The 11,601-nt window shown below is 36.7% G+C and overlaps 1 protein-coding gene across 1 annotated transcript; it reads right to left on the reverse strand.

Annotated features, from left to right (window-relative positions):
* Nucleotides 1-13: 13 nt before the first annotated feature.
* Nucleotides 14-9,128, reverse strand: LOC128614924 (SAM pointed domain-containing Ets transcription factor). Its single transcript, XM_053636639.1, has 6 exons — nucleotides 8,682-9,128; nucleotides 3,679-4,144; nucleotides 2,453-2,650; nucleotides 2,273-2,320; nucleotides 1,996-2,130; nucleotides 14-1,821 (listed from the first exon to the last, which is right to left on the reverse strand). The coding sequence occupies exons 2-6, from the start codon at nucleotides 4,136-4,138 to the stop codon at nucleotides 1,643-1,645; spliced, it is 1,020 nt and encodes a 339-aa protein (XP_053492614.1). The 5' UTR covers nucleotides 4,139-4,144; nucleotides 8,682-9,128; the 3' UTR covers nucleotides 14-1,642.
* Between the last annotated feature and the right edge of the window lie 2,473 nt (nucleotides 9,129-11,601).

Below are 11,601 nucleotides of genomic sequence, written 5' to 3' on the forward strand. Positions count from 1 at the left end.
GAATTAGCATTGGAGTTATGTCTAACTTTTCTGTAGCTGGCTATGTGGACCACAGCAGAACAGCAAAACACTGTGTTTGAGATCACCACTAGAGAGAGCTGTTCTAGTCCGATAACTTTTAGTGCTGGTGTTTACAAAATCATGAACCATTCTTGTCCAACATTCATGATCATTAAATGTAATTATATTGTAATTATATGTAACACATTCTAGAAATACATCTCATTTGATTAGTACCTTATGTTGTCATAATTGCTATACCAGAAAATTAAGACATAAGACATTACTAATTTCTGCATTATGTATAATTCCTTACTATATGAACATAACAGTTTTCATTTCTATTTACAATCTAATGTCATTAAAACCATAGTACACATTAAATGACTGATTAACAGTTTAAAATTTATGAAGTTACCAACAGCCTATTTGTCACAATGGGTTTTGTTATTATTCATCCACTGCGGCTTTTCAAAGTTTCCCACTGGCTAACTTGCTAAACTTACAAGTGAAAATACAAATCATTATCATTATGTTTTTGCTTATAGTAAATGCGGAAGGACTGAAATGAAAACCCATGATGGAGACTTTCTGTAGCAGAAAGTTTTACTAAAGATGTATTAACAAATCTTTATATTATTAACAATGGCAGACACTGCAAAAAAAATAAAAAATAAAATAAAAAATCCAGAGAAAAAGTGACATTGAAAGTCACAGGAACAAAAGAAGAAAACAACAACAACCCACACACACGCTTACATGTAAGGTTAGTAATTCATAACAGTTCCTTAACACCTGACAACTCTTAATGTGTAAAGAACCTTTTAATGAGACCTTCCGTGAGAACATATTACTAATAACAATTGCAAGATTTTTTTTTTCTGCTGATCAGAGAGAGAGCACAAGGTGAGCTTCTAATGGAGGACGACCATTTGTTCACTTAGTGAGTTGAAGACTTTCTTTACTGTTGATGCCTTTAGGGAGGGTTTATAAGTTTGCTGTGTGATTAGGCCTAGCAAAAAGAGCTGAGTTGGGCGGAGGCCAGGACCAAACCCAAACATGTGCCTGAGTTGGCCACGCATTCTCACAGGGAGTGGAGCTTTGCTCAAACAAAAACTGCAAGCGTTGACATAGCACTATGAAAGCTGTCAGAGAAGAACATGTGTTTGACGACTGTCAGTGTTCAAATTATAGAAATAATTTACAGAAATATATGCAAATTCCATGTTTCAAACCCGTTTCCACATTTAGTAAGTGCCTAATACTTGTAGGAAGGCAAAAACTGATCCTAAATTATTCCTCAGTTACTTTGACATGTTTACTAATAAGCTAACTGATGGACTGAGACAGGCAGACAATGCGAATAGCCGGGCATCTTGTGTGACCTATATAATCATAAAATGTCTGATATAATGTGTTTTATTGAGATCCTGAAAAAGTGTCTTCATGTAAAAGTGGCCACATTGATTGGCACTTGGAATAAAATATAATTCAAACTGATTCATGACATTAAATTAACACAGACCAAAACATCAACTAAACGCAGAAAAGTACTAGAGTGCATAGACTCTAGATCTTAGGCGGTTTGTCAGTGCATAGCAAACAATCTGTCATCTTGTCTCTGTTGGTCTGATTGTTGGGTTCATACTGGGTGGACAAACTGATAGACCAGTCTCTGAGACACATCTGGCTTGCGGATGATTCCCTTCTTGTAGTACTGCCTGATGGAGCGGCTAAGCTTGTCGTAGTTCATCGCTGGCCGGTTCTTCCTCAGACCCCAGAGTCGTGCTACGTGAGCAGAATCTTCAATTTTGAAAATACCTTCAGACAAAAGATGAATAAAAGCTTCATCTCAATACAGAAGTGGATTTGCCAGTGATACAAAAACAGACGTGGGAATATTAAAACAATAAACAATGTCACACGATGCCGAAGTAATGTTAGCTTTAATTTACTGGCACTAATGGGTTGAATTCCCCCGATAACGTTTTATACCTTTCTCTTTATTGAGCCAGCGGATGCAGCGTCCATAGCTGTGTGGTTTAAGTAAGAGCTCTCTGAGGAACTGCCACAAATGGATGGGCTGACCGGAACAAGATGAATCTGCTTCCGACCACAACTCCTCTCTCTCTGTTGGAGAACACCAGTTAATGTGACAGCATTTCACAACAATTAAGTCTATTTTCTTCCTACTTTGTGACTAATGAGCCTAGATAAGCTGTTGAAATTTCTATTCATGTACGTTTACATATCTGTACACAGATAAACTTACCTGTGATCCTGCTCTCTCCTACTGAACATCTCTCTTTCATCCAGGCAGCTGAACACGCAAAGAAACTCGTGAGTGTGTTACTCTACTCTATGCATTTAAAATGGCTTATACCAAATGTAAGGACTCGTCATGCCATGCATTTTTCATTCCATTCCAGCTATATTTTGCATAGGTATGTACCTGATTTCCATATATCTAGATGAGCGTGGAGTGTGTCACCACACTGTGGACAACGCTGTCGAAAGTCTTCCTCTGTCATAGCACACAAGTCTTTCCCATCCAGGTCCTGAAATGCTTTGCCCACCTGAGGGAGTCGATACAGGTGCTCTGTCCACAACAGCCACTTCTGAACATTTCCACAACTCCACTCCACCGGATCTGAAAGATCCGATATACAGTAAGCTTGACTCATGGCACATTATTCAGTATTCCCTCAACAACCATCTTAGAGGCTTCAGTCATATAACAGTCGGATTAGCAATGTTTGGAGAGACCTTTGTGTATTTTGATGCATGATGTGATTGTCATTCAAGGAAAGCAAAAAGCAAAAGTGTGAACGGGGGAATGAGTGTTTACCCAAGGAGGTGTAGCACAAGGAGTGAAATGTGCCGTGACAACTGTCAGTTAGAAGAAATGTCAGTACGTAAGTACGGTAAGCACACACTAATAAAATCAAGAGCAAGTATCAGTGAGCTTTAGGTAGATTAGGAGATATTCAGCAATGCAAACACAGGGAAGTCTTTCTCTTTATATGTTCTTAAGCTTTAGAAAATGTGACTCTATTCGGCAATGTTAAATGTTTTAGAGCACATCAATACAGTATGCAGGAGGTGGCTGTTGATGGTTTCTCTTCTAGTCAGAGTTCCTCACCTACGCAGTACAAGTGCATGGTTGGACAGTTATACACCTCCTGCTGGGTAAACACCAAAAGCCCTAAAGTAAAGCTACTCCAACAAAGTTCTCAGGTCATTTGCAACAACTCCACATGCAAGAGTGGGGATTAAACAGATCCTGGTGTATAAAGCTGGGTTTTGACGTTGGATGTAATCTGCACAAACATCTTTCACATTTTCTATTTAAATAAAGAAAATAACCTTAGGGTTCTTTGAGCGTCATACAATTTGTGTCGTTCTAATCTAATAGTACACATTAGTGGATTAGAAATGTCCATAATCACCTTACTATGTTCTTGCCAAACCTTACCCATTAAAATATATATATATATATATATATATATATATATATATATATATATATATATATATATATATATATATATATATATATATATAAACCACAACATTGTACAGCATTCTAAAACAGTATGAGTGAAACAAATACAAAATCTGATAATTACACCATTTTGAAAGAGACACAAAATACATAATGTTGTAATCTAGCCTGACCTGGTGTGATGTTCAGCAGCTTGCAGGCTGTCTCAATGTCCTTTAGCACTTCTCCAACCACAAGGCTCTGCACTTGCTCCAGAGATCTCTCCTCCACCTGGTCTTCAAGGCCAGGGGACAGTGGCTCACTCCCTAGCCCAGGACTATCAATCACAGGGCACTGGTCTGGCTCTGGACATGGTCCCGGATTAGGTCCACTAGCAAATGATGCAGAGGAGTCCGCTACCCTCACCAGCCAGGTGGCATCCTCAGTAAACAGCATGTCAAAACAGGACAGGTAGAGTCCCGGAAGGGCACGATCAGTGCTGTCCAGCCGTGGCTTATTGTCCACCAGCTCCAGAGTCTCCACTGTCCCATCTTCCGTTTTCAGAACAGCCAAAGTGTTCTCAGAGAAACTGGAGGCAGGGCGGGCTGGCTGGAGCAAGGCAGTGTCTGGGTGAACCCGCACTGGACTAGCCATGGCCCCCTGGAAATGAAGAAGAGAAGTGATTCCTGAGACTCAGGAAAATAAGTAAATCTCTCAAAATTAAAAATGACACCAGAATATCAGCAAGTTATTCAAAATTGGACCGGCATTACACTGGCATATGTAAAGTAAAATGGATGTATTGTGCAAAAAAAATGTATTGTCAACATTTTCAAAAGTAATAATATTGTTAAGATAGACTCAATACTTAGGGATTGGTTTCAAGATGGTAGATCTTAATCAAACTCATGGTGTCCTGTTCCAGAGTCAAAGCCAGAATCCAAAGACTTTCTTTTAAGAGATATACGTGTCTTAGTGAGGCTGCTTGTCTCTTTAAATGTTGGGGAACACATGGGGCAGGGAAACCAAAGCAAGTCACGGTGTAGCACTGAGAGGCAAAGACCAAAATGGATTGGGCTGCAGAACTTACTCACGGGTCACTGGTAAAGAATTGCGCCAAATGTCTGAGTAAATACGATTGATTCCCACTTTCAAAGTGCCATTCCCGCAGTCCCCTGTCTCCACAACCAGCATGAGCTTTTAATGAAACTTAATGAAATGGGACTTTCATTCCCAATGGGAAAGCAGGACACAACACAAGACTAAAGAATGACAATGACGAAGAACCGATGACTGGAGTACAACAGAAATCATGAGACGTTAAGATTGTAGGAGATGATTAATTCAATATTAAAAAGTAAGGGACCAGTTTTGCCCCAAAATAATGACTGAGAAATTGTCAATAATATAATATGTTATCTCAGCAAGTCAATTACAAGTGGTGCACATGTTCTCCCTAAAACAGAACAATATGCCTTAAGGAAAGTTGATGTCAAGTGGAACTATCTTGAAGATAGCCAAATCAATTAATCATTATGAGATTATAATAAAACAAATAGAAGAATATTATTCTATTGGTAGATAGATTTCTAGAAAGAAGTCAAATGCAAGATAATATGCCAATAGATGAAGACAAATTCAAGCTTGAATTAAGGTAAAATGTCTGTAAATATGCGTAATAGTCATATATTTGTTTAACATGATTTTATAATGAGAAAACAGCACAACAGTTACAACTCTAGATTAGATTTAATGTTCATTTTCTGTGTGAAAAATACCGTCTATAAACGTTATATTTTATTACATGCATTTGAGACATATCTATGTGCTTGAGCAATGACTTTTTTTCTGATGAATTGAAGGAAGCACAGATGGTCATTGTGGATTATTTGTAAATGTTCTTGTACGTTCATAGAATAATTTCTCGCATGCCACATGCTCATTGATAGACCTTGCATTTGTTTGGACATAGTGACACTCAAATTCATAAAAACTGATGATAGCTCCACACCCAGTGATAGCAGAGGAAATTAGGCACTGTTAAACTAAAGACAAGCTGTCTGTCTTTCAGTCTATAGAAGGGATGGAAGGAGGGGTGAGAGTTCAGGTCATTTTTACACCATGTTTACAGATCTCTGTGCTACCACAAATAAGGCTTTGGGTAATGTCTTTGAAGGTGCACTCTGGTTAACTCTAAAGGAAATGAAGTTATCCACAACCCCCCCTCCACGTTCTCATCTTTTAACCCTGATCTGGCCTGCTCACCCTCCTGCCGCTCCTGCATTCATTCCTTTCATTCTTCTAACCTCCCTGAAAAAATGGGGTGCATCTTTTCCTTCATCTATGGTCAGCTTAGATACACTCAGCAGCCTGGCATTCCCTCTGTGTAGCAACAGCTTGCGGTAAGTCCATTATCCTGGCACATTTGGTCATATTGACTCAGCACAGGAGAAACAGGGACGCAAACACACTCCGTAGGCAAGAGATTAGCGCCTGTGACTGATCCTTAAATGAGTTTGGTTAAAGACTTGAAAATTCATTTCAGTGGCATTAAGAGTTTCTCCTTTTACTGGGTCAGTGGCGCTCATTGTTGCTGAGATGAGAAATGTTTAGAGATTTGGCTAACAGTTTTGGTTAAGAGTTGGCAGCTGTCCTCTATGCCAGAACTGGTCTGATTGCTTAATCTATTAATCAGGGATGCTTTCTTAAAAATCTGACTAATAAAGGTGAATAACAACAGTGGTTATTTATTCACTAACAACCCTTAATTCTATGGCTTTAGGTGTTATTCCAACTCTGATTGCTTTCAGAGACATTTTAGATGATTTTTTTTTTACGTTACTATAAGTTAACACATTTACAAATATGACATTTGCTCACTCTGTAAACTAATCTAAACAGTATACCTTACGACTGATGAAGTAAGATTTTGTTCCCAGCTAGAAAATTAACAGATGGTAATCGAATTAGAAGGTACAGTTAAAAATCAATGGCATGTTTTCATACTGCTACCCACCCTACCTTATCCTCTCTTATAAAGAAAGACACTTCCTTGTTTGGTTTTAGACTTAGCAAATGTGGGAAGTCATGCAAGACTGTGTGCCACCTATACACGGCATCATTATAAGGATTTCAAAGTGCAAATTTCTGCTCGTTTTCCTTGTGGGAAACAATGACAAGCAGGCAAAAATTTAGAACGATGTTGCAAAATTGGTCTTGCGTTTGCCAGGACAGAAGTGATTACTGTAGTTCCATCTTGGGAAGACACCAGGGAAAGACAATGTGTAAAATATGTTGTAAAAAAAAAAAAAAAAAGAAAGCAAAAAGAGCTTGTTTGGGATTTTGTGCTGCTGTTGAGTATTTTGCATTCTGCGTATTGTAAAATGTAGCACGATTATAGTCATAGGTAAAGATTAACCAGTCATACATCTCCCCTGCTGATAATAGGTTATTAAATATCATTTCAAGTCAGGTTCTTGAGTTCTCTGGCTGGAAGACAGCTTGCACAACCCCAGTGTTTTTTTCTGACAGCTGTGCAGTATGAGTGCTGTTCACAACCTCCGGGTGTAAAACACTATAATAATTTGAGCTGACTGGAAGACCATAATTCATAATGGCTTATTCTGTGCAAACTTCAGGTGTGACATTTTCATTTGCAAATTAAAAACAACATATGTGGCCTTGTGGTGCATCAACAAACCATGTGTAATATAAGAAAATTATGTCGACTGGCCAGAGTTCTTAAAAATATCTTACAAACATCAGCCCTTTATTGAACATTCTCAAAATATGCTTTTAAATTTGTCTTCGATAGGTTTGAGTGGTTCTAAATTTAAACATTATACATATAGCAGGTTTTAGCAACAGACTTTATTTTAGTAAATCTCTTGATAAACTGTTTTTTTTCCTATTACATCTAAGTACATTTCAGTGCATTCCAACACATTAAATTGGACCCCTAGGTAAAATTCTAATAAAAAAGTATGATATTCTGAATTGCTTTTATAAATAAATCTGACCATTTATTGTTGTTTAAAAAGTTTTAAATAAAGCCTGCTTTATATAAATGACACACACACACACACACACATTAAAGCTATATGTTAAAAATGGTTTAAACACTTCCACACCTTTATTTAAAACTTTTCGAATGATTTTACACAAGCAAGGTGAGGCACTTGCAGATATGTTTTGCATGTGGAGGAGATACATTTCTGGCTGGAACTCAGAATTTAGACAAACAATCCTAGGGCTATTCTTTCTTCAAGTCTATGTACAAACACCACAGAGACTTGATAACTGTAAACGGATAAACAAGAGAAGCTGACATAAAGACAAACTATGCCGTTAATAATTTTCAACCTATATAGTTTAACTGTTAAAACATTAAATTCTAGTCCTCTTTGTTCCATTAACATATACTACATATGAGATTCCAAGTCTAGGCATATCTAAGGTAAAAGTGGCTTTGTATGAGAAGAACAAATGTATGCAGTATGGCATCTCATCTCTACACAAAGAAAGCATAACTAGCCTGCTTCACTTGAATTCACTCTGTTTGCTTTATTCACCCAAAGTCACCCCTTGGTTCATGGTTTCTTAAGCCTCATTTAACAAAATTCAAATGCGCCTTTGGGAGTTTAGACGTTGAACCTGTAAGTCACTTGGCCTTTCCTCAAGGAAAAAAATGTTTTTCCTTTTGCTGGCAAGGTGGCATGCTGCCAACCCACCACATAAAAGAACAGTTAGGAACTTTTTATTTTTTATTTTTTATTTTAATGACTCACAGGGGTCCTAACGTAAGTCACACTTTGAATAGGCTGAAATGTGGTAACTCCTACAAACAGGTGCACTCCCTAGGAATGCTTGATCTGAATACCATATCAGCCTTTATTAATCATCAAAAGAACATACAAAAGGTTTGGTAAAGATAAGACACTGACTTAGTGCTCTTTTACCCACTCAGCTTTCCACAGTGTGCATTTTCCTTGTTCTATATTTAAACCAATTTACTTTAGTATAAATGTACAGGACACATTGCTTTTTGGTGCTTCCTCCTTTCATAATTTGAAAGATTTTACTGAAACATTCTAAAACTTGAAATGATTAAATAACACTATTTTTAGCCACTTGATTACAGAAGGATATTTCCAGACCACTGTGAAATCTTAAATACTGTGTGTTCACTTGGCCTTACCTGTACAGATACAGTGACTGTCCTAGGAAGCACCAGAAGGGTTTTTCGTTTTTTGCCAAAGCCCACTGATGCAGTCAAGGAATAACAACTTCTTGTTTCCTCTGCTGTCTTGGACCTCCAGTAACTGGTATTCAGTTTGGCTGTCTTGTGTCTTCTGAGGTCTTTCTGAACATGTGAGGTGTTCTCAGGCTGCTTGAAGAATAAGATTTTGAAGAGCCACCAGCACGACAGTCTCCCGGCACACACCGCCACATCACTACCTCCAGTGACTAACACTGATGGTGTCAATTGTTCCCTGGCATGTGTGTATACCTGAATGTGGGTGTGTAGCTTTCAAGTCCTGTGTGCAGGAATTCCTGCTCCATTGACTCCAGTGCTGGCATTTATAGGGAGGCCTTATTAACTTGAGTAAACACCGCTAACTGTGGACCACCTCTGCCTTTCACAAGAGAGGAGAAATTCATCAATTTAAAATTTGGATTGGAAATTTATATATTTCTGTAAATCTGCTTTGTGACAATGTCAACTGTAAAATGTGCCATACAAATAAAACTGAATTGAATTGAAATGAAAAGGAAAGAGTTAGAGAAGAGTCCCGTAATGAGAATTTGAGTGCTATATTGTTCAAGTTGAAACAGGTTCAGAATCAGAATTTATGTGACAAATTTGTCTTGTTGGCCATTTCTTAAATAGAAATAATAATGACAATTTAGTGGGAATTTATGCATGAATTTGTGAAAGGCTATATTGTGAAGAGATCATTTGGTATTTCTGTGTTTTGAATTTCTTTTCTTTCTTTTTTTTAATTATTCATGATTTAATCAATATCAAGACACGTCATAACCCTTTTATACATATATATATATATAATGTCTCCATAAAATATTCAAAAATAATTAATACATACCAAGACCAATTCTTATAACTGATACACAAATCGGTTCAACTCAAGCATTAAATTTGCTCAAAACAAAACAAAACAAACAAACATACAAACAAACAAAAAACACCGTTTAATGATGCAACTACAATAACTTACATCTGTAATATATCATCATTATTAGGAAAGTACCATCTTCAAAAGGCAGAAAATTGTTCGCTATACCCTGAGGCATTTTTCAGAGCTGAGGAACATTATGTAAAAATGTTGTAATTAATCATACTACAGGGAAACTTTAGTGTGCACAATTAAAACTCTCACTCTTCACAGCACAGTGGTTCAAAGGTTTTACATTTGTAAAGAACTCTACTGTACATATTGAAGAATTCTGACTGAAGCTGTCTTTCAATGAAAACATTTCAATATTAGTATAAATATGGGTGTTTAGATGGATAATATATTAAATCCATATACTGGTACCAGATTATGTTGTGGGTTTTTTTCCTTATAAAAAATTAGTTTCTGCTTGCGTCAGTAATGTCTTGATGATGTCCCTGCAACTACACTGCATGGTGCTTTGTTTGCATAGTTAAACAGACACACCAACACAAACCATGACTGTCTCAAACATATGCTGTGCCTCATTTATAAAAAGCTGAGTGCAGGGTCAACAGTATCTTAGTATTGATATATAATAGTATCTTAACATACAATGAATATCCTAGAATTTAAATATAATACATAACGTATTTCTGTAAGACACAAACTTTTATGCAAAATATCATATAGTGAACAGCAGTCAGATACACGATTAACCAGTTATGTCTTCGTATATATATTTAAGGATTTTTTGCTTCAAAACAGATTAAAAGAGATTTCTTTTAGGTCTCTCGTGACCGTTGTTTGTTCAGCATGTTTCTCATAGAGGGTTCATTTGCATGGCAGTTGGAAAAACTGTGAGTGAGTGAGTCGAGATTCACCCTTTTTTACCTTCCTGTTCTAAAATAACATTCTCATAATACAGATAAGAATTTTTGGCCTGAAAAATTATTCTCCCCACCATCTACTCAGTGGCATTCGGTTTCACAGTGTTTAGTCATCAGTCAATACAAAAGAGTTCAATTCAAACGCCAAAACAAGACATGCTTTGCATAGAGGTTTGTCTCAAATTAAATCAACAATACTTCGGAATTCCCACTAGTTGATATTCAGTGTGTGGTGATGTTTTTAAAAAAATCCTAAAACAAGGTTAAACTCTGGAAGAATGTAGAATGCATTTGCATGTCTTTCGCTAAACTAGCTGCTTAAATCCCACTGGAATTCATTGGATGTATTGGTGGAAGTTAGTCAAGTTCAGTGTTGCGGTACAATCTAACTTCTGAAAGCAAAACCAGCAACACAACAATTATTTCTAAACAAAATCTTCTTATTAGTGTATTTTTATTGTTGTAAGACTCTGTAAGGTAAATCTATATGATATATAAAAAATTATATCACATCTATTTGATGCCTCATCGACCTCTCAGGAGGTTAATGACATTATGCAGTTTAACTTCCAATCTATTAACTGAATTAACACATACAGTGTTCATACACAACATATTACTGTGTTGACATGACTAACACAACAGTTACTGTGTTGAAGTAACTCTATTAATAACAATATTAATTTGTATCCATATTAGCACTGGTTTTACTGTGCACATGCAAATCCATTATGCGGTTATTGTTATCTGTTATGTTGGTATTCTTGTCATTCCTATAATCAAACTGAGTCTTGAATGACATAGAACTCTGTTGCTGTAGTTAAACAGTTTAAGTCATTAAGTAGTCATTATATAACTGTTACAGGTAATTCATACTTAAGTTGAACTGATCAATAGTGGTTTTTTTTTTTTAATTTTATTTGAAAAAATAATGCTTTTCTACAGACATCTACTGTAACTAGGGTTACAGAAAGAGAGAGAGAGAGAGAGGGAGGGAGGGAGGAATGTATATAATAATGAATGAGACGTATGGGAGCAAGTTATTAACTTGCCC

Source organism: Ictalurus furcatus, chromosome 11 (assembly GCF_023375685.1).
Source record: "Ictalurus furcatus strain D&B chromosome 11, Billie_1.0, whole genome shotgun sequence".
NCBI classification, from domain to species: domain Eukaryota; kingdom Metazoa; phylum Chordata; class Actinopteri; order Siluriformes; family Ictaluridae; genus Ictalurus; species Ictalurus furcatus.

Bases quoted from the DNA above. Each gene is read 5' to 3' on its own strand.
- LOC128614924 (XM_053636639.1), bottom strand. From the start codon at position 4,138: ATGGCTAGTCCAGTGCGGGTTCACCCAGACACTGCCTTGCTCCAGCCA. The intron at 2,131-2,272 runs GTAAGTTTATCT...GTTCTCCAACAG, and splicing joins AGGAGAGAGCAGGATCACAG to AGAGAGAGGAGTTGTGGTCG. The intron at 1,822-1,995 runs GTATAAAACGTT...TTTTGTCTGAAG, and splicing joins CTGGCTCAATAAAGAGAAAG to GTATTTTCAAAATTGAAGAT.